The sequence below is a fragment of the Asterias amurensis genome, chromosome 15, assembly GCF_032118995.1.
Source record: "Asterias amurensis chromosome 15, ASM3211899v1".
Lineage (NCBI taxonomy): Eukaryota > Metazoa > Echinodermata > Asteroidea > Forcipulatida > Asteriidae > Asterias > Asterias amurensis.
In genome coordinates, this window is record NC_092662.1 from 13,354,300 (window position 1) to 13,376,827 (window position 22,528).

General features: G+C 38.4%; 2 protein-coding genes across 3 annotated transcripts in view; one reads left to right on the forward strand and one right to left on the reverse strand.

Moving 5' to 3' along the window:
- The window catches only part of LOC139947870 (guanine nucleotide-binding protein-like 1), a 395,329-nt gene extending 385,831 nt beyond the window's left edge, over window positions 1–9,498 (reverse strand). For both annotated transcript variants that reach the window (XR_011787389.1, XM_071945697.1), the window contains exons 1-3: window positions 9,155–9,498; window positions 8,175–8,334; window positions 2,586–2,673 (exon numbers count right to left, since the gene is read on the reverse strand). Coding sequence is in view for 1 of the 2 variants with exons in the window: in XM_071945697.1 (XP_071801798.1) it covers window positions 2,586–2,673; window positions 8,175–8,334; window positions 9,155–9,260 (354 nt within the window). In the remaining variant the exon portion in view is untranslated. The remainder of the gene's footprint in view (window positions 1–2,585; window positions 2,674–8,174; window positions 8,335–9,154) is intronic.
- A 265-nt stretch (window positions 9,499–9,763) lies between these two features.
- Window positions 9,764–21,736, forward strand: LOC139948279 (alpha-tubulin N-acetyltransferase-like). The gene is made up of 10 exons (XM_071946380.1): window positions 9,764–9,953; window positions 11,641–11,701; window positions 12,029–12,120; window positions 12,427–12,598; window positions 13,342–13,443; window positions 14,310–14,430; window positions 15,733–15,955; window positions 16,502–16,629; window positions 16,749–16,959; window positions 17,263–21,736. The coding sequence occupies exons 1-10, from the start codon at window positions 9,868–9,870 to the stop codon at window positions 17,498–17,500; spliced, it is 1,434 nt and encodes a 477-aa protein (XP_071802481.1). The 5' UTR covers window positions 9,764–9,867; the 3' UTR covers window positions 17,501–21,736.
- Window positions 21,737–22,528: the final 792 nt, after the last annotated feature.

A 22,528-nucleotide genomic window follows, 5' to 3' on the forward strand; every position in this document is an offset into this window, starting at 1 on the left:
TTGAAATATTATTCCATGAAATGCTTTACCTTTTGTGAAAACATTAAAACAATATCAATTCTCGCTATCGAGAATTACGGATTTATTTTAAACACATGTCATGACACGGCGAAACGTGCAGAAACAAGAGTGGGTTTTCTCGTTATTTTCTCCAGACTCCGATGACCGATTGAGCCTAAATTTTCACAGGTTTGTTATTTTATATATAAGTTGTGATACACGAAGTGTAGGACTTGGACAATACTGTTTACCGAAAGTGTATAATGGGTTTAAAAGGGAAGACACACGTTTGGCAACCACTCTTATATTAACGGCAATACTTTGTTAAAAGACTACAGCAACTTTCAATAGTATAAAAACATTTCCAGAAACACAAGTTTTCACGTCGAAGTAAATTGTAATGTACAACAAAGATTTCAGTTTTTATGTCCCAAAATTTGAATCTGCGAAGTGTCACTGTCAGTGTCAACTTAACCTTTCTCTGATTGTGTATTTCCTCAAAAATATTTCAACTTTTGAAACACAATTTTCGCAGGTTAGGATTCAAATAATTGAAATGGTTCCAATAACCAAAGGTACATTTTGACTTTAAGATTATTCAAAGTTCTTTGGCTGCATGTTTAACCCCTATGCCCTTGTGGACTCGATGCCTGTTTAGGTTTGTTATTATTAATAGCAGCTGGTCAGCTGCTCTTTCACATGAAAAGTGTCCTTGCTCCTACTCAATCAATATTCTAGGTATGTTAGCAATGCCTTTACACTTCTAAATATGAAATATGAAATTGAAGATTAGATTTTGTACATTAAGAACCCTACAAAATGTGTGCTGTCTAGAGTTGGGATACTTCAAAGGAATTACCTTGGATCGGACGAGTTGTAACTGTTTTTTTTAAAATGCATGGTTGGAAAGATGTTCTAAAGTAGAATATAATGATCCACACAAATTTGCCTCGAAATTGCATGGTTTTCCTTTTACTATGCAAACTAACTCGGTCGGCCATTTAAGGGAATAGTCAAAATTTGACTCCCATAAATGACCGACCGTGTTATTCGACAAGGAAAACCGTGCAATTTTGAGGCATGTTTGTGTGGATCATTATATTCTACTTTTATCATCTTTCTACCCAGGATGCATTTTATAACAAACGGTTACAAATGCTTTTCAAAGACCAACTCGACCGATCCAAGGCAACGTGTTCCTTTAAGTTACACATCGTACTCCCAGACATGGAATAACACAGAGGCCAGGGCATCTATGGCCCTGGGAGTGGCCTTGGTGCCCCTTCAAAAGAATTATCATAAACTTATGGGGCCATTCAGAATAGTCATAATTAAAAAATATATTATTGGTTTTTTCTTTCAAAATTGTTTTGACCCACTCATCCGACCTAATTTTTATTTTCTAATATTAAATGGCTTCATAATATAATCTTTACACTAAAGAACAAAGTAATGGGACGTAAAGCCGTTGGTCCCATGTGTTGTGTAACACATGTAAAAGAACCCAGTGCACTTATCGAAAAGAGAAGGAGTTCGCACCGGTGTTCCTGGTTGTGGCTGCTTAATGCGCCGTAGCACATTGTAAACCCTTATATGGTGCTAAATAATTGGGTCTCAGAATTCATCACTGCAATAACCAATCTTTCTGAAAGTTTGTATATACTCAGCGCCTTGAGTACCTTGTTTGGTAGATACGTGCGCTACATAAGACTTCGATATTATTATATTATTATTATTATACCTCAAAGAACCAGATAATTTAGATCAAAGGTGTCCAACATCAGTCGTTTTCAACAGCTTTTTCCTGACTTCAACACCTTTTACTTTGTAGTTTAAAGGGAAGGTACACGTTTGGAAATTGGCAAAGACCAGTCAGTTCTCACTTGGTGTATCCCATCATAAACCATAAATTAACAAGCCTGTGAAAATTTGGTCTCAATTGGTCATCGAAGTTGCGAGAAAATTATGAAAGAAAAAACACCCTTGTTGGACGAATTTGTGTGCTTTCAGATAAGAATAAAAGACTTCTAGCTAGAAGTCTTTTATTATTTTAGTGAGAAATTACCGCTTTCTCAAAAACTACGTTACTTCAGAGGGAGTTGTTTCCCACTATGTTTTATATTATCAACAGCTCTCCAATGCTTGTTACCAAGTCAGTTTTTAAGTCAATATTTGTTTTGAGTAATTACCAAACGTGTACCTTCCCTTTAATCAGTAATCAAATTTACAATCTTGGCCATCTGGGTATTTTGTCTTCTTTTTCATTTGATAACATTATAGGGCCTATTGTATCCTTGCACAAATGGTGCTGGTTTCCCCACGTTTTGAGTTCTCCTCCCACATCTAAAAAACTGAATTTCAATTTTCAATTGTACCTTTTGAACAACCCACCCACAATTTTCCACAAAAAATATAAACATTTCATTGACAATTCTGAATGGCCCCTTCAAGATTTTCTGATGAAGGTGCCCTTTGCAAAATGAAACTGGCCTTGCCCCTTCAAGGATGGAATTTCCATCCTCTTTCCCACTTTGATCCCTTTCTACATGTACCTGTCCCCAGTCAGAGATTTGCCTCAAGCTTACCTCAGGTAAAATCACAAACGGCTGCATAGATTGTTTCTTTCTCTTCTCCACTTCCGCCCTGGAGTCCTTCTCAAAGTGCAGATGAAATCTATTGGGAAAGAGTAGAAATATATTGGCATGAGGCAAATAAGTAGGATTTGAAACCTTGTCACAGTGGAATCTGATATAAAAAGGTTTGCAGTAACACCATGTAATGATAATCTCTAAATGAGTTGGGGTGGTTCTGATCGACATTTCGATCAGTATGCTCTGATCGTCTTCTCTGGAAAGCTGAAGCAAATACACAAAGTGCATAAGTTAAAGGGTTTTGTTACTTTTTGTACGACACAAAACACAAAAGTTCACAGATTTACAATAAACTTACACGGTTTAATGATAATGATGGTAGAAAGCTTCGCTTAAAATACTACTTGCTGAGGTGTTGTAGTTTTTGAGAAATGAGTAAAATAATTTCACGAACAAAAAATTCATCTCAGTGAGTCAAACATTATTTTAGCATAGGCCTGTAACTGTACAACGGATTACATGTACGTGACTCTCCTAAAAACATTACTCTCTGATTTTCATGGTTTTTCTCTCAAAAGCTTGACTAATAAATCATTCATTCACAGTGAGTAGGGGTTCATGTCATATACTTGATCTACATATATGTACAAAAGGTTTCAAACCCCTTTAAAGTATGACTTATGACTACATTAAAGCCATTATCCTTTCGGTACAGAAAAAAAATAAAATCACAGATTTATAAATAATTTACAGGGTTTACAGAAGGTAATGGTGAAAGACTTCTCTTGAAATATTGTTCCATGAAATGCGTTACTTTTTGAGAAAACATTAAAACAATATAAATTCTCGTTAGCGAAAATTACGGATTTATTTTAAACACATGTCATGACACGGCGAAACGCGCGGAAACAAGAATGGGTTTTCCCGTTATTTTCTCCCGACTCCGATGACCGATTGAACCTAAATTTTCACAGGTTTGTTATTTTATATATAAGTTGTGATACACGAAGTGTGGGACTTGGACAATACTGTTTACCGAAAGTGTCCAATGGCTTTGAATGAGATTGATATTGGATTTGCACTTACATCGATGTGTGCTTTATATTCAAGCACTGCGAAAAAATAAGAATAATAACTAGACGTGAAGAGTTTGTAGAATTACACAAACTACACATATGTACACTGTAGACATAAAAGTAGGCCCTACAGGTTTGATAATGATACTTTCGGAATACATAAAATTAAGTTGTAAGACTTGAAAGTGAAAGAGATAATACCTAAGCAGCGTTTCCACTGAATTCCCCAAGAAAAGTTTGCAATCATGTTTTTTTTTCTTTCTTCGTCTTCTTTCAAGAACGTGACCGAAGGCCTGATTATTTCAGGCAATGGAGAAGATTGCCTTGTTCATTGCCTTTGAACCTTTTGAAATGTTCAGTAGAAATGAACGATTCCCTCACACAGGTACCGTTTCCTAGAGGCAAATAAAAGCCTAGCCCTTTGTACGTACACAAATAATACACAGATGTATCAGGCCTGCTTTTGATTCAGGGAAATTCGAAATAATTATGGGGATCGGGCTTTTTCTATTTATGCTCCCACTCTTTGGAATAATTTACCAATTCATTTGAGGACTATCACCAACTTTGATATTTTTAAAACTCATCTCAAAACATTTCTTTTTAAAAGACATTATCTTTGAATTTTTTTGCATATTTTTCATTGCCTTTTCTGTGGTGTGATATTGTTGATTGTCTCGTATTGGTGTATGTCATTGTTTGTTTTTGTCGTTCTTATTGTACAATGTAATTTTGCTGTATTTTGCTTACTCTTTTTAGCTTAATGTTTATAATACATGTATGTAAGAATACTGTACAGCGTTTTGAGATTTTTTATGTAAGACGCTATATTAAAAATAAAGTATTATTATTATTATTATTATTATTATTATTATTATTATTATTATTATTATTATTATTATTATTATTATTATTATTATTATTATTATTTTTATGACTGATAGTACGAGAGTTTATTACAGTACAATAGAAACATGCGGACCTTGAATATTTATCGTTCTTGAAGGGGCACAGCAATGTTCCTCTGGTAAGAGGCATGAGGAAAATGTGAATTTGTACTTATACCTTGAACCACAAAATTCAAATCACTTCTCAAAACGTATCTTATGTCACAGGTGTTCAATGACTAATTTAGTCTGTTGTTTCTGTATCTGTTTTTTTGCGTTTGTTTTTGGTTTACTGCGCCTTGAACACCCAGCATGGTGGATTTGTGCGCATCACAAGCTCGGGACAACTTTCATTGTCATTATTATTATTATTATTATTATTATTAGGCCACCACAGCAAAAGCACAGGGCACCACGGCAATAGACCCTTCCCATGAAATATGTAAATTGCACATAGCGCGTGCGCACTAATGTTTTGGTTGGCAAAATGAGGGAACACCGCGCTGTACACGGCTAATAGGCGCGTGACGCAGACACGATTGCGCGTCTGCTTAGTGCACAACTGTATGGTGTTTGCCAACCAACAGGGTCTGTACGCATGTGTGAATGTATCTAGCATATTTCATGGATAGGGTCCATTGCTGTTGGTGCCGTGGGTTATTTTGAGGCCTTATTACATGCATCGGTATTTCTCAACATCGACTTCACATTGACAAGACCAGAGTACTCAGGTACACACATCTATGTCTAAGCTTAGGCGATATCGATTTATTTTATTCACGATATATCGCCGAAAATATATCGCGATATTCGATATAATCGCGATTAATTAAATTTGACATCATCAGTCTTCAAACTCCAAGTGAAAGTTGTAGAAGAGACAGTCATAGCATAGGAGAGGTGTTCTAATGACCTATTCTTCTGGTTTTACTCCAAACCTATGGGGTGCAAGATGTCTCAGGTAGCAAATACATCGCGATATTTAATCGATTTCGCGATATATCGATATTTCAATTAAAACCAAATCATCCGATATCGAAATCGTTTCCAAATTAATATCGTGATATTCGATAATATCGTGATATCGCCAAAGCTTATCTATGTCTTCCTTGGACATTGCACATATAATCATGATCTAACACCACACATTCCCAGCCATTGATTATGACACTCTACACCCACAGTGTGGAGAGAGAAGGCCGTTAGAGTTCTAAAGGTTGTCATCGCGCAACTACCCACACATAGAGTGCATCCGCCATGCACGCACTGCAGATGAAGTGATTAGCTTGTCAAAGTGACATTATTGAGTTACTATAAGGACCTACACGTACATGCACAATTACGGCCGAAGTCAAATTACACAGGGACCGTAACGCACATGGGGTAATACGATCATTTGCACACTGTTCCGCTGTCAGATAATGTTGATGCAAAGTGGGGACAATGGGTGGAATTCTTGCAACGGCACAAATATCTACAATTTACCATTTGGGCAAATGATATGATTTAAACAAAAAAGGAGTAAATATAGTAAAAGGTTTCAGTAAAAGGAATAGTTTGTGAGAAGACTTGGATCTTATCTTCCCTCGGTTGAGAGATCAAATCTAAATCTGAAAGTACCGATATATCATAATAAATAATAATAATAATAATGAAAACTTTGAAAGCTCACAAATCCACATAAAGGTCTAAATGCTCATGGCGCTAAATAGGCCTACATGAGCCTTAGCTAAAATTGTAAGAAGAAATTTAGAATAAAATACATGTGGTAAAGAAATACACACAAAAATGTAATATAAAAAAAAATCCAAGGGTACATTACTCAAATACTTAATTGAAAAGATAAGTCTCAGGTCTCAAAAATTAAAATTGGGTTAAAGAAATAGATGATTTTACTTGTGCTGGCAATTTGTTCCATGTACTGTAGGTTGCATAAGTTAATCCAACAATATTTAGAGACATCCAAAGTTATTGCTGTACTCCTTTGAGGGCGAAATAAAAAACAAACCATTTTGTTTTTAAAAAAAAGGCACCAGGTAACAAACATAAAAATAGAATTTTAAAAAAAATCACAGAATCAGTTTTAACAACATTTGGGTGACATGGCGGCAGATTCATTTAACTTATTTAACATAATATGTTAATAAGCTCTGCATAATATATGAAAACTAATGTTCATCAAAATTATGCTAACAAAATAAATAATAATTTTAAGTTTGTCAGCAGTAAAATTGAAATTTAATTTTAACTTCTCGTGGTTGAACAATTCCACATCGCAAAAACAATTACTCAGTTTATGGTGGCCACTATAGGAGTGCACTGTGTGGTTTGGGTGTACACAGATTTACCCAAACCTTTCAGTGTTATAGTACTGTGTCCACCATATCTCAAAATGGCTAATTGCTTTACTACAGCGACCAGCTCAAAAGAATTTTAAGTAATCATATTCCTTCAGAACAATCAACCAAACAAAGAGCATTTATGTGTGTAGATGAAGTACGTACATATGTCACATAATTACACTGGCCTTGTGTGATTTGCTATCGAGTATAATCACACACACCCTTCATTTGATTGTTTTCATTTTTTTTTCTCCCTCGCCGTCGTCGTTAGGTTGAAGTCTCCGAGCCCTACAAGCCTCTTCCGTGCCCGGGGGCTATTGGCACAGACAATTACAGTCATCGGCGCCTCTTCAGCAGGAATAGATTTCTACAAAGGCTAACTACGGAATTGGCAATGGCAATCACGACGATGTTCGCTGTACTTCGGTGAAATGTAAATCAAATTCTTCGTCCACCATTTCCCCCAAGATGTTTTCTTCTGAACAATTGACTGATGCAGCAGTGATGAGCTGATAGTTTCACGGACAAAATTAAAAATACATTTTTACACGCTAAAGATTTTTTCGTCTCATGATCACTGAGACAAAAATTACTTTCATGATACTCTTTTCTCAAAAACTACAGCACCTAAGCAAGTAATGATTTCAGGGAGGCTTGCTACTATTCATTATCTTCAAAACGTTTAAGTTTAGTGTAAATCTGTATGGACATTGTGTTTTTTTGTCCTAAAAAAAGTACAGACCCTTTATGGGCGATTCCCCCGAGTTGTCCTTTAAAAAGATCTAAAGGTTGAATAACAAGCAGTAGGCCTTCACTGTAGTCAGCCATTTTGAAAATTATGAAAATACATGTAAAGGTGGACTACTCTCAACTCATGGAAGAAAGAAGAATGCTCTAAATCTTTACACCATAATACAGAATCAAGGAGTCTTGCGTTGTGTTGGCCGAGTCATCACAATGTGGGTTTGAATATCGCCCCCCCCCCACTTCACTCCCCCAGCATATTACGTATGTAAGTGTCCTTGAGCAAGACACTTAACAAAATGGTTCTTGGAATTTAACTTGTGGACTTTGTCGAGTAATAAAGTAGAAGTCCGTTACGACTAAATTATAATTTAATAGAATACTAGTTTTAAGTTTTACCCATACACACCGATGTGCCTTTAATTTAAAACTTAGTTGATGTTGTAGCTATCTTAGGCGCGACTAGTAGAGTAGTAAATTTCACTAGTCACCCAGGCCTACCCTAATCACTAAAACGGGAGATAACAATCATACCTGTTTGGGTCGTATTTATCGGTTCTGACTGGCTGATAATTAAGTCTATTGACCTCAGGGACTGAAGCGCCAGCAGTTTGCTCAGCATCGGACCCTGATCCTTGCTCTTCCTCACTGCTGTTCAGCTCATAGCTCTGCTGGCGAGAACGATGGGAAATCGCTGTGGGCAACAGAATTCAAACAAATATTGGAGTTATACAGTATTCTTTCGGATAATTTTCAATATGGCGCCACAACTTTTTCACTTTTTTACCAAAAAGGGATATTCTCATTGAAGGTAAGTTAGACGCTACATTATTTCACATCGAATGAAAAAGTGGTGGTAGCGCCATACGGAAACTTTTCCTTTATTTCCTCCATAGTTGACGTCCTAAGAAAAATTACATTAACATAGGACACGAACCAACCTTCTTCCTTTTGATGTTTATTATAACTGTGTCTTTTAATCTCCAATTCTTTGAAGAAATTGCAATTTTAGCATGAAACCATTGTGTTTGTTTCAAAACAATTGTGGATGGTGTATATGTTTTTTGGATTTTTTACTACAGCTTTTGTACTGAGGGCGACCATGGATAGCAGTGCTGGGGACTGAACGGAGTTCCAATTTCAGTTAACCCTCTTAAGGAGTTAACAAACAGGAAAACAAATAAATTTAAATTAATCATGTCATTTTGACTATAGAAAACTTTGCATCGGCAATCTCATTATTAATATTATTGAATTAAAAAAGAAATCATATGACATAGGCCTATAATCTTATGAATCACAAATTAGCGGACATTTACGGACATTTTTCCCAAACAACATTTATTCCATAACTTTAACTACGTTAAGTGCTACCTTAAAAAATTTCAAAAAATAAAATGATTAAACAAATTATTATCACTTTGATCTTAGTGAGGCCATCTAGCCTACACATGCTTTAATGATAACAAACCACAGCGCCCTCTGTTGTTGTAATGTAGTATTTCTACATTTACCTGCATTCGGTCTTCCCGAAGACGAACCATCCCCTTTCTTTTTGTCTCTTTTCTCCTGTAGCTGTTTCTTCTTCTGCTTTCCGCTGTATGGTTTTTTCCTTGGCATTGCTGTTTATTATGAGGCACCTTCTTTTGCAAATAAATGTCACAAAATCAAGCTGTTAATAGACGAAATATTTCGCAAGACAGCAAACCTTCCACAGATAGAAAAAATACTTTCTCACCAACCACACATTTTCACACAGTGTGCAAGTAGGTGGTACCCGTGGCTTTTTTTCATACCAATAACAAACGGCGATAGGTTGACGTTCACCAGTTGATGATTGATCCCTGACCTTGTTGTGGCATGCTACATTTTTAAATAGGGGGTGTTTGTAAAACTCAAATAAACATGTCATTAGTTTTAATACATTTTAATGTTGTTATTTCAATACTTATTAAAATAAAAAACTTACACTTACCTTTTAATGTTAATACCTTATCATAAATTATAATTATAAGTTTTTAGGACAGTAAAAATGGATATACATGTGATTTCAGTTGTGAAAGCTTACCTAAACTAATGGAATCGCCTGTCACCCTTATCTAAATAGTTAGTGTTGACGATGAGTAACTAGCTGGGAAAAGGTGAGATTTGTCCCTGAAGATGGAGGTAACTGGTGAAGGTTTTAACCCATATTGATGTCAAGAATACATTACAATCAGCTGCAAAGATGGAGTTTAACTTCAATATTAATCACCTGTTTGGAGAGACTGTGACAGTGGTAGATTGCAACTTACAGCCATGCAGATCGACAGGGTAATATATATTTTTTTAACTGCAGTGACCACCATACTGCCGCAGTGAGACAGTACAACAATAATGTAATGCCATCATTTGCATAAACTGGTGTATTGGCCATATTGGCCCACTTTTGTGTGGAGACCATGGGGGTGGAACTAGCTCCATGCACAGACATATTTAATAAAATAAATGGATAACTTTCCGCATGGCGCTGTTGGGCGCGATCGTTCAATTTGCGCGATCAACCGATCGCGCTGCGCTATTGAACGATCAAATTAGGATGAATTGGTCGCGCAGCAATCGGTCGATCGCACAACAATCGGTCGATCGTGCAACAATCGGTCGATCGTGCAATGACATCTTTGCGCCGATTGTGCTACGAGTATTTTTTCCCATTATCAGCGGATCGCGCAGGAATGGGTTTGCGCGATCGACCGATCGTGCAGGAAAGGTTTTTGCGCGATCTACCGATCGTGCAGGTAAACTATTCCTTGGGGCGATTTCTCTAAGCAATAAAATTCATAGCAGGACATGTTAGTAATTTATATAGTGACGTCACACTACGCTTGATTTGCAGTTACAATCAATGTTACATCTTTGTGAATTCGGCCCCTGAACATCAGCTGATCGCGCCAAACAATTCCTGCACAACCGGCCGATCGCACAAAAAACCATTCCTGCACAATCGGCCGATCACTCATAACCATTCCTGCACAATCGGCCGATCGCGCAAAATCATTCCTGCACAATCGGCGGATCGCGCTGAGCCATTCCCGCACGATCGGTTGATCGCGCATGTTCGTTGCCGATTGTTGCGCGATCAACCGATTGCTGCGCGATCGACCGATTGCTGCGCGACCAATAGATATTTCAATAGCGCAGCGCGATCGTTAAATAGCGCAGCGCGATCGGTTGATCGCGCAGATTGACCGATCGCGCCCAACAGCGCCACCACCTTTTCACTCATTTTTACAAAAAGGGATATATTATTGAGTTTGTTTAGGTAAACTAGATAGGCCTACTATTATTAATATTTCATTATATCGAATGAAAAAGTGGTGGGCCATCCATACGGAAACTTTTCCAAATAAAGTGTTTAAGTTGAGGCGTAGGTATTAAAATAATGAAAGAAATGGGGAAAATTTAACACTATTATTAAATAATTATAACAATTTACATTTACATCAAAATAATTATATTTACATACAAAAAATAATAACAATAATAAGGAAGGAAGGACCTGCCACCTGGGGACTTGGTTATGACACACGCCTATGCGGAGTTGCAGCAAGGGTATTGTCTAAAAGTATAAGGTCACAGGAGATAGACAAATTGCGTTGTCAGCAGTAACTGCAATTCCTAATAGGCTTATTCCGCAGTAATTAATTTAATTAATCAATAAACAGAATGAGTAAATGACTGAAATTGTTAACACTACAAAACTAAAAGGAAGGAAACAAATGGTGTATCACAATCACAATGGCTGAAGTCGAGAAGATAGCGAAAGGAATTATAAAATTACGAAAAACAAAAAGGAGAGAGGTTACCAGCAAACAAACCTCGCCGACCTCAGCAGCCAGATCCTTAGCATCTGGCCATTACATTGTACATAATTAGTATAAACATGATAAACAATACAAGGGAAAAGAAAAGACAATTTTAATTTCATCGTCTTTGACCTTATGGTTGTTTCTTTCTGCAGTGAACACCTTAGAGGGAACATGGAGAAAGTCATCAACGAAATGGGACAGGCCTCGGCCAAGGTGAGCTTGTAGCGTGTATAAGATACATTGTTTGCCAAAAATCTGGAGCAGTTATGTCCACGCAGGTAGAATAATCCGAATTGCAACTAACATAATTGTATACAATCTGAGAAATGCTTCTCAGATTCAAATGTCTGGGGAATTAAAAGTTATATCTTTTTCCACAACCGTAGTAAAAGTGCCTCAAAATGTATTATATGATCAAAAGCTGCTGTACTGACTAACTGCTGCAGTACAGTACCAAATGTATAGGCCATACAGACCCTTTACTCCTCTAAAATATTGGAGAAAATGTAGTTTACTTTTGTTGTCTTTCTTATTTTTAAGGCACAAAGTCTTCATGGGCCAATCACATCAGCGCACAAACTCCGCTTCTCGAATCACCATCTGTATGTCATGAAAGATGGTGAAGCCAATGGGTAGGTCAAGTGTAAATGTTATAAAACAACATCTCAAACTGCATAGTTTGATCAGAAATGTGAATTTTATAAAAGTAAGGCCGTGTCCGAATTCGTGGCTACAGCGATGGCTTTGGCTAGATTTCCACGTCACCACGCACTGAGGTATAGGACTTCCTTAGCATTTCTCGTAGCCATAGCCGCCAATTCGGATTCGGCCTAAGACATAATATGTTACTGATGTCTGGTACAAAGCCTTGCTTGGTCACACGTGAATGCTCAATTTGAATTTGCAGTTTGTTTTTTTCATTCTACAATAAATTACAGAGGACTTGGTGCAGCAGTGGGAATTTTGAAAACAGGACGCAAGAAACTGTTCGTCTTGGATGCACATGGCAACCAAATTGAGATGGAGCCCTTGTGCGTCTTGGATTTCTATGTTCATGAGTCGTGCCAGAGGAAAGGGTACGGCAAGCAGCTCTTCCAAAAAATGTTATCGGTGAGTGGAAATGGATTTATATTATGGTAGTTTTAAACTAGACTGTTACATGAAATAAGCGATTCATCTGCTATCAAAAACAGCAGTAGGGTTAAAAGAAGATAATAATAACAAATAATAAGAAGACTTATCCACCCTACTGGGTGTTCCAGGCGCAGATACGAGTTCACAGTCAGTCAAGTATGAATTGAACGTCCCAACAGGCCGTGAATTGTTGCGAGGTTATGTCCTCTCTTGTCCTGGTCTTGGCTTTAGTGCCCCTTCAAAATTTTCCCGTAGACTTTTGAAATTCTCCAGGGGTCGGGGAAGTGCTTTACTGAAAAATGAAAAAGACCTTGCCATCTCAAAGACGAAATTCCAGCCCTTTCCTATTATAAACAATAAAAAATAATAATGTAACATATTTGTACAGCGCCTACTAAACAGGCCAGCCTCTTAGTGCTTTGAGGAGAAAGTTGTAGATAGAGTTTGTGTTTGCGGATAATGTTCTTGAAAGAGAAAACGATTTAAGGTTTAGTTGGAAATAGTCAACAGAAGAAAGCTGCTAACCCGGTTTGGGAGAGCCTTCCAGAGAGAAGGACCCATTACTATATAAAGTAATAAACCACAAAAGAAACTAACTGAATAAATCGTAAATAATTCTGGGTTTGAACAAAGAAAATTTGACTGGAGCAGGACTTGAACCAACGACCTCCCATTCAATATAAATACTAATGTTGTTTTTCTTGTGGTTTTTATCAAAGCATGAGGGCATTCAAGCACAGCATCTACCCATCGACAGACCTTCTCACAAGTTCACGTCGTTCTTAACGAAGCATTATAATCTACGAGCTACTATCCATCAGGTGAGAAAAGAGTAAAGCAGGTTATTTTTCTATTGTTAAAACTCAAAGAAACAACTAGCCTTGCTCAAGGCAGTCGAATTATTCACTCCGAAAAAAGACCGCCGCTGTATAAAAACCCACCCGTATTCACTGTGCGTAAAACCCACCCGTATTCACTGTGCGTAACATCGCACGACACGATGCCCTCGTACACTATCCTCATGCGGAGGCCGTTAGGCCGACAGCCTTGTAGGATCTGTGTTGAAGCCACTGACCTCATTACTATAATAAGCGAAGAGTTCCCACGGTCAGCTCATTACCATAATGCCCGCGAAAGACGAGACATGTTTACCTCACACACCACCACCACGGACACATGATAGGGTCCAAAGGTCGTGATAAGGGCAGTGCGTGATTGGACGTCAAAATGAATAATTCATTTGCCTCACATCCTGTGTTGTCTGATAGGTCTGACGAACGATATACATATTCATGAGCTGCATACTAGCATATCCTAGAGCCCCCCCAATTTCGTCCACTATTGGAATTTTTTCAATATAACACATTAAAACGGGAAGATACAGACCCGACAAGGCTGTCGGCCTGACGGCCTCCGTATGCGGTTAGTGGTGTACGAGTGCGATGACTTGTGTGAACAGTATTCGTGCGATGTGACAGTATGTATACGGGTGGGTCATTCGGTGTGATCGCACACACCATGCACAGGGTATACGGCGGGTGGGTTTACAGCTGCGTCTTTTCAGAGCGAATAATGCGACTGCCTTGAGCAAGGCTAAGAAACAACTGATTTTGGAGGTTATTTTTCTATTGTTAAAACTCAAAGAAACAACTGATTTTGGAGGTTATTTTACAATTGTTAATACTAGGTCAACAACTTCGTCATCTTTGATGGATTCTTCCGGGGCCAACCAGAGGAGAGTTTTGTTCGGAAACGATCGTCGGCCGTGGGAAACAGAAAGCCCCCAGTGGCTCCAATCAAGAGAGATGGTAAGTGACATTTACAGTTCAAACATGCCTGGAGGCCACAGCCTTACCCTCTCAAAGATACCATGTCAGGCCTGTTCTGAAACCACACAACAGCCACAACAAGTGATGCACTGTAACAGTGTCTGTTACAAGATTCGTAAATTTTGTTGTGTCTGTTTTTCTTTCATTTTGTTTTTACTGGGCCTTGAACACCCACCATTACAAGTCTTTATCATTATTATTATAATTATTAAGTCTAACTGTCAGATTTTGTTGTTGTGGTTTACCCTTGCACCTATGTGACATAAGCACTGTATAGTCAGTACGTTATGAGTTCTGTGGACAAAAAAGTACAAAGTTGTATTGCATTCGTAAATCCAGAGAATGAGACTTAACCTGCATTTCTAGTTGCAACAATACGTGCTGATTAGCGAACTCACTGCTGTTCATGGTTGCAAATCTCCACTCAGACCATCCATGATTTTCTTTATCAGTCTGTAAATAAGTGCCACCCCCCCCTTACATACCTTACGCCCAACTATCTGACATAATAATTTCAATTTAAATATACCTTTTATGCACATGATGTCTTATCAGTAGGGTGCCCTTACCTACAGGTAAAAAAGAAGCTGGTGATTGGTCAAACCTGTGCGCAGCACACACAAATCTGTGTGTTTTCATACAAATTTGTGCGTTTGGATTGTTGCGTCATTGTTTTACCTTTAAGATGGTGGTTGGATGACGTAAATCACAAATCTGTGTGTGTTCATACAAATTTGTGCGTTTGGATTGTTGCGTCATTGTTTTACCTTTAAGATGGCGGTTGGATGACGTCAATGAAGCGCTTTGGGACGCCCTCCGGGTTTGAAAAGCGCTATATAAAAGCGGGTTATTATTATTAAAGGCAGTGGACACTGTTGGTAATTACTCAAAATAATTATTAGCATAAAACCTTACTTGGTGACGAGTAATGGGGAGAGGTTGATAGTAAAAAACATTGTGAGAAACGGCTCCCTGTGAAGTGACATAGTTTTCGAGAAAGAAGTAATTTTCCACAAATTTGATTTCGAGACCTCAGATTTAGAATTTGAGGTCTCGAAATCAAGCATCTAAAAGCACTCAGCTTCGTGTGACAAGGTCGTTTTTTTCTTTCATTCTTATCTCGCAACTTCGACGACCAATTGAGCTAAAATTTTCACAGGTTTGTTATTTTATGCATATGTTGAGATACACCAAGTGAGAAGACTGGTCTTTGACAATTACCAAAAGTGTCCAGTGTCTTTAAGGTCCATTAACATTGCAACAATTACATTTTCCCATCAGTCCAATACTCTGGTTACCGGAATGCATCCAGCGCTGCCTTATGGTCCCACGGTGCTGTGACAGCCAGACGCAACTCCCTGGACAATCCCACAACGGCCACCCCTACGGACCAAATGAGAGATGTCCCCTTACCTGGCATAGGAAGGTCAGGATCGGCAGGTTCCATTAGCTCGCAGGGGTCCGGTGGAAGTCGTCTGAGTAATGGGACGCCAGAAATGAAAGAGTATGATACAATCAGTTCATTTTTCACAAGAATATTTAGTGAGTGAGAAACTTTGATTTTGAGACGGTAGGTGGCAGCAGGCGGAAATTTCTGAAGAGTGCGGCCACAGCCTTTCCTGGCTTCCGCGCTTACCGCCCATGGAACTATGGGCTTCACAGGGTGCCGTAAGCTTAGGGTTGTTGTAAGCAGGCCCAGAATTGAAGGTCTCAGCAGCAGTGGCAGTGACCAATGCCCATTTTCATAGAGCTGCTTAAGCAGCAAATTTGCTTAACAATTTTCTGCTTAGCATAAATGAGCAGGATACCAGTCACAAATGTTGGAATGGTAATTTGGCTGGTTTCCTTATGCTGGCAGCATAATTTTAGTCACTGCTGCACTGCATAGTCACTGCAGCACTGCATAGTCACTGCAGCACTGCATAGTCACTGCAGCCAACAACCTTTTTGGAACTTGGGGTGGATCAAACCAAATTTAAAAAAAACAATCAAATTTTTCAATAACGACTACTCTCATTTGCCCCTAATTACCTGTTCTCTTTCATTGCAGTGCAACCTCAAGAGCTTATGGAGCCCAAGCTAACAATTATAGCAGGTATCAGTCTGGAACACCCCCATCTCCTATTGGTAGAGCTGGAAAAGCAAGCAGTTCACCCATAGCGACCAACACAACCCGATGTAGGTACCATTTTATCATAGGGTGAAAAACAAGAAAAACAGTGAAGATGGTGTAAGATTTTTAAGAAAACTTGAGACTATCAAATTATTGAAATTTAAAATTTGTTTTCTTGATCTAGTACAAAATACGTCGCCAATCACGCCTGGGAGCGGTGGGGGAGCAAGGGAAGCCACGCCCCCTATTGGACGAGGGAGAAATGCCACACCCCCTTTTGGACGGCCGAACACGTTTGGTGTCAACTCTCACCTGACGACTCGAACTCGGGACGGCCATTTGAAACTATCTCCCGTTGCTACAACCACTGTGCCTGGCGGAAAACTTGGACAAAGGTAAGTTAGAGTAATGAGAGATTTTTGGGGGTCGCAAGGTGGCTGCGGACTTACCAGCCCAAAATCTTGCTAAGCACAAACAAATCTGCTTAGCAGACTTAAGTACCAGCCAACATTCCATGAAGTTTATACCCTTGCCACCGGTGTCCCACTCATTTCTTGCTAAGCAAAGATATTGGCTGAGCAGCATTTTCTGCTAAACAGCTTTATGAAATTGGTCCAAGGTAGATAGATCTATCTCCGGGCTTTAACTAATTTCAGTTTTTTTTGCAATTCCCTGTGTTTTTTTCTCTCCCATGCCAGCCCTGTTCTTCCCGGTATTGGATCGCTTAACGGCACTCAGAACCCGAGCCCAGACTCATCTGCAACGAGCTACTCCCCTGGAACCTCGGTAACTAAAGAGGGTAACTACTGCTTGACACCACAGAAAAAGACAATGCACTCCTCATGGAACATACTGGGTATCCCACCCAGTCAACCACAGGGACAGGGTAATGGGACCCACAGGAGCCCCCACAACATCTCTAACAGGCCATGGTGACACGGGGATGGCAACACGGGATGGCAACACTGGATGGCGACACGGGATGGCAATACAGGATGGCAACACGGGATGGCAACACGGGGTGTCGTGTTGAGGTGAGACAGTGTGACCCATGGTGACCCGGGTGACTTGTTGTGACACAGGGTGACCTGTGGTGACCTGTTGTGACACAGGGTGACCCGTTGTGACACAGGGTGACCCATGGTGGCACGGATTGGCCCGTGATCTTGTAGGTGCTTCCGGCTGGGATTATTGAGAAGAAGAAAACAAATGCATTATTTTGAATGGGAATCAAGGCTTCCAACATTGCTCAGAGGACCCGTTAAATCTGAAATGAACTTGTACCTACTTCTATTAACTGAGATCCTTCATTAACCCTCCTACTTATTAGCCCTTTTCACTCTACTCTATTCCCCGGGGGTGACCCAGGGGGGTGACCCGAGGGAATAACGGGCGGCCCTTTCACACTTGGATCGCTTAACTCCTGATCTACCCTTGCAAGTGGGCACATCCTGTGGAATAGCCACCACTGCTCTGGAGTAGGAGTAAGCGGTAAAACCCTGGGGTAGTCTTAAAGGCAGTGGACACTATTGGTATTATTAGCGTAAAACCTTTCTTGGTGACAAGTAATAGGAAGAGGTTGATGGTATAAAACACTGTGAGAAATGGCTCCCTCTGAAGTGCCATAGTTTTCAAGAAAGAAGTAATTTTCCATGAATTTGATTTCGAGACCTCAAGTTTAGAATTTGAGGTCTCGAAATCAAGCACACAGCTTGGTGTGACAGGGATGTTTTTTTCTTTCATAGTTTTCTTGCAACTCCGACAACCAATTGAGCTCAAATTTTCACAGGTTTGTTATTTTGTGCGTATGTTGAGAGTCACCAAGTGAGAAGAATGGTCTTTGACATTTACCAATAGTGTCCACTGCCTTTAAAACATGCAACTGGAACATTTTTTTCTCGGTCAAGTGTTAACAAATCAACATTTTAATCGGTGTTAGTGCAGAAAGTAGCAGTAGTAATATCATTGACTCTAGTTCACTGAAATACACTATACATGTACGTCTGCAAATTGCCTTCACTCCTGTACCCCAAATCTTAAACCATTCCCATGTTAATGCATGTTTTTATAGATTTTAGTAAAACACGGTGCTTACATTAAAACTTATACGTATTACACAACTTGAATGACTGTGTATCTGGGTCTTTGCGAAACCATGTATCAGGGGCCTTTGTGAAAAAAAACATGCATCAGGCTCTTTGCTTACAGGTAAAATGGCTCTGGAACAGACCCTTTGGTTAAGTAATATATGATTAGAATTACACTGTCGGAGGAAAAGTCTTTCAACTGATAATCTATTGGCCATTTTCGAAACCACATCTTCGCTTTGGCTAGTGCTCTGGTCAATTATTGAGAAAACACCTACTTTTCTTTACCTTGGTCTAATTTCATTAGAGCTGCTTAAGCACAAAATACTGCTGAACCACAAACTATGTTCATAATGTGGTACTTAGGCTGGTAACCCCTTTCTGATAAGCAAAATTGCTTTGCGCTTAGCTGTTTTTTGTGCTTCAAAAGCAGCTCTATGCATTTTGCCCCTGGATTAAAGCAGGCAGACGGATCCAAAGCTGAAGCCCCTAAGCCCAAGCAGTGGTTTTAAAAACAGCCCACGATCAATTTCCAATGTTACATTTGACATTACATATGCTGCCTAGAACTTGATGACTCAGGAATACTTTTCTCACGAGGTACACAACTGTGCCTTGAAGACTGTATTCAACACTTAAACATTACTGCTTGTTTCTTGTGGTATTATAGGAAACGGTTGCACTTAAAGCAGCAGTTGTTGACTGTTTGTAACAAGGTACACATTTTAGGACCTTTTATGTGGTTGTATTCATTAACTTACAAATTGATAGTATTTCTGAAGTGTTAAGGGTAAACTGTAAATTGTATGCAAGGTAAAGTTACAATGAGGAACAGCAGACTTAATAAGTAGATTCCCGTTGTTTACATTGCTCTGAGCATGCACACATAATCAAGAACAATGGGTTTATCTGGCAAGTCTGCTGCCACCTAGCCTCCCAAAAGTCCCCATTAAAGTTCTATGCATGTTAATCGCCCACCACTCTGCTAAGCACAGAATAGTATTGCTTAGCAGAAACAGGCCACCACATCAAATTTGCATTGTTGTGGCTGTTGCCTGTCAAAATGTTTGACATTTGTCAAGCAGTATTTTCTGCTTAACACCTTTATGAAATTGGGCCCCGATGATAATACATATTTCGATACAAACATGTATACATGTAGATACATTTAAGTACATTGTGTGTGAATTATATTGAGTTATTCTTTTTTTTATATATATATAGCTTCTGCTGATTACAAATTGTACAAAGAGGAATGCCATTTTATATTACGACTGATTATGCTTTTTTTTATTTGTAGTATATTTATGAGGTACGATATTAATGTACAGCTGAAGAAAATATGATTGTACTTAAGCCATAGGCGAGTTTGATGATGTTAAGGAGATGGACGAGAAAGTGTAGATTCGTGGATAGAATGTACGAGCTGAAGGTGAGTACATTGTGGTCACGAATCTACACATTAGAGTATATTCTCTGACTATTCCCTCATTGGTTATGTAAAAGTTTCAATGAATTGGATTTCTCAATAGTAACAACACTAGTTAGTCTGTCTAATTATGTATATGTTCTCAAACGACGGTTGGTCACATTTTATAATTATTTTACAAAATATTCCGTATAGGCATTCTTTCGTGCTTGCATCATTATCGAGTACATCATTTTGCTAAGCTAACAATATATTGTGTTACTAAAATGATTTTTTTTAAACTGGAAAATGTTTTTTGGAAATTGAAAGATAACATATTTTCAGCAATGTTTTGTTGCATTTCATGCTATCTTTCAGTTTGGAAAGACAGTAATTTCAAGTTGAACTAGTTACTTAAGTTTGTAATGAATCTACACTCAACTGTAGATTATGTTACGAATCTACAATCAATGTTACAGACATCAACCAAATCTATCTCATGACACTGACATATCGTCGTGTACGGGTATTACCAGAATTTGGAATATGTCTTCCAGACTTATTCCAGACTGTATGATCACAATGAGAGTCCGTCCCATGATTTCAGATAAAAGCGGATGGTTTGGCCTTGTTCTTAAAGGCAGTAGACACTATTGGTAATTACTCAAAATAATTATTAGCATAAAACCTTACTTGGTAACGAGTAATGGGGAGAGGTTGATAGTATAAAACATTGTGAGAAACGGCTCCCTCTGAAGTAACGTAGTTTTTGAGAAAGAAGTAATTTTCCACGAATGTGATTTCGAGATCTCATAATTAGATTTTGATGTCTCGAAATCAAGCATCTGAGAGCACACAACTTCGTGTGACACAGGTTTTTTTCTCTTTCATAGTTATCTCGCAACGTTGACGACCAGTTGAGCTCAAATTTTCACAGGTTTGTTATTTTATGCATATGTTGAAATACACCAAGTGAGAAGACTGGTCTTTGACAATTACCAATAGTGTCCAGTGTCTTTAAGTCTTGCTAAATGTCAGTACTGTAACTTTATCAAGGACAGTAGATCTTCTTAATGCAGCTGTCTTTTTTTCCTTCAAATCGTACTCAGAATCGAAATTGAGATTGAGGATAAAGAAATTGGATGTCGTCCTTATACCTTTCTTATGTATATGCATGGAAAAAGTCTGTAACCTGTTTGTCATTTGTGTCTATATGGTTGTTTGCAGTGTTGAAAGATACATTGGTGTTGGGAACAAGTCCAGAAAGCATTGAACCTAACACTCCCAAATCCTCCTTGACTGGTTTAGCCAAATGTTAACTGGTTTAGGCAACTGTTGACTGGTTTAGCCAAATCTTGATTGGTTTAGCCAAACATTGACTGGTTTAGCCAAATGTTGACTGGTTTGGCCAAATGATGACTGGTTTGACTAAATGTCAAGTGGTTTAGCCAAATATTGACTGATTAGGCAATGTTGACTGGTTTAGAGTTAGTTCGGATGCAGTATGATTTCAGTTTTTACAAAGGAAATGGTCATAATAGAAGTATGTGCAATAAAGTTTGGACAATGAGTTTTTAATGGTATTATAATAGGATTTTTTTAATATGGTATAATATGCCATTTCGAATGACAATTTGTAAATTTAGTGTGTCCTTAACAATGTCATTCTCAAATAAACTTGGAACTTGACTACTGTTTTTAGTATTTTTATTTTTTTCATCAGTGTTCTCTTGTGTCATACGTTTGTTATGGACATCAATAAGGCAACAACTATAGTCAGATAATGCCGAATAAACACACAAAACATTATCAGTGAAAGTTAATGCAGACAAAATGGTCCGAAACAAGGAGAATGACCCAAATTTGAAAGGTATGTTGAAATTATGGTAGCTCCACATTTTAGTAACCTTAGGAGTTGTAGATTTCGATGAGCTTTTAGAAACAGTATCTTATCAACTATAGTCAACCCGAAGTGGTTTAGCATTAAACCACCCTCGCCGACCGTTTTTAAACTCATTCAGGTTCAACTCGTTCGGTTAAGTTTTAAGAGCGTTCAGACACACAAAGTTAAACCCAAATGAGTCGAAACTGGCTTATAACCGCCTTTAGCACTGTCTGAACGACCCCTAGGACAGTTAATCAAAGACCATAATTGCTTTTGAATAAAACAACAGCTGTTACAGACATTTCAACTTTTTCTCTAAGTACCAAATATTATGCCTGTTAAAACTATTCGTAAAGTGTGTGGAACAACGAACAGAACTGTAAGAAGTTTTGGACATTTGAATTAGAACATTTGTATGTCTGCCAGGTGAAAAAGTAGCTGTTATCGTCTCCTGACATCAAAAAATTGTTAACCAAAAGCTCCTTGCAATCTATATCTCCACAGGTCATCAAAAGGTGGAAATGTCTAACTCGAGATTGGATTAATCCTATCCTCAATGTATGTCATTACTTTCGTTAAAACAA

Bases quoted from the DNA above. Each gene is read 5' to 3' on its own strand.
- LOC139948279 (XM_071946380.1), top strand. From the start codon at position 9,868: ATGGAGTTTAACTTCAATATTAATCACCTGTTTGGAGAGACTGTGACA. The intron at 11,702-12,028 runs GTGAGCTTGTAG...CTTATTTTTAAG, and splicing joins TGGGACAGGCCTCGGCCAAG to GCACAAAGTCTTCATGGGCC. The intron at 13,444-14,309 runs GTGAGAAAAGAG...TGTTAATACTAG, and splicing joins TACGAGCTACTATCCATCAG to GTCAACAACTTCGTCATCTT.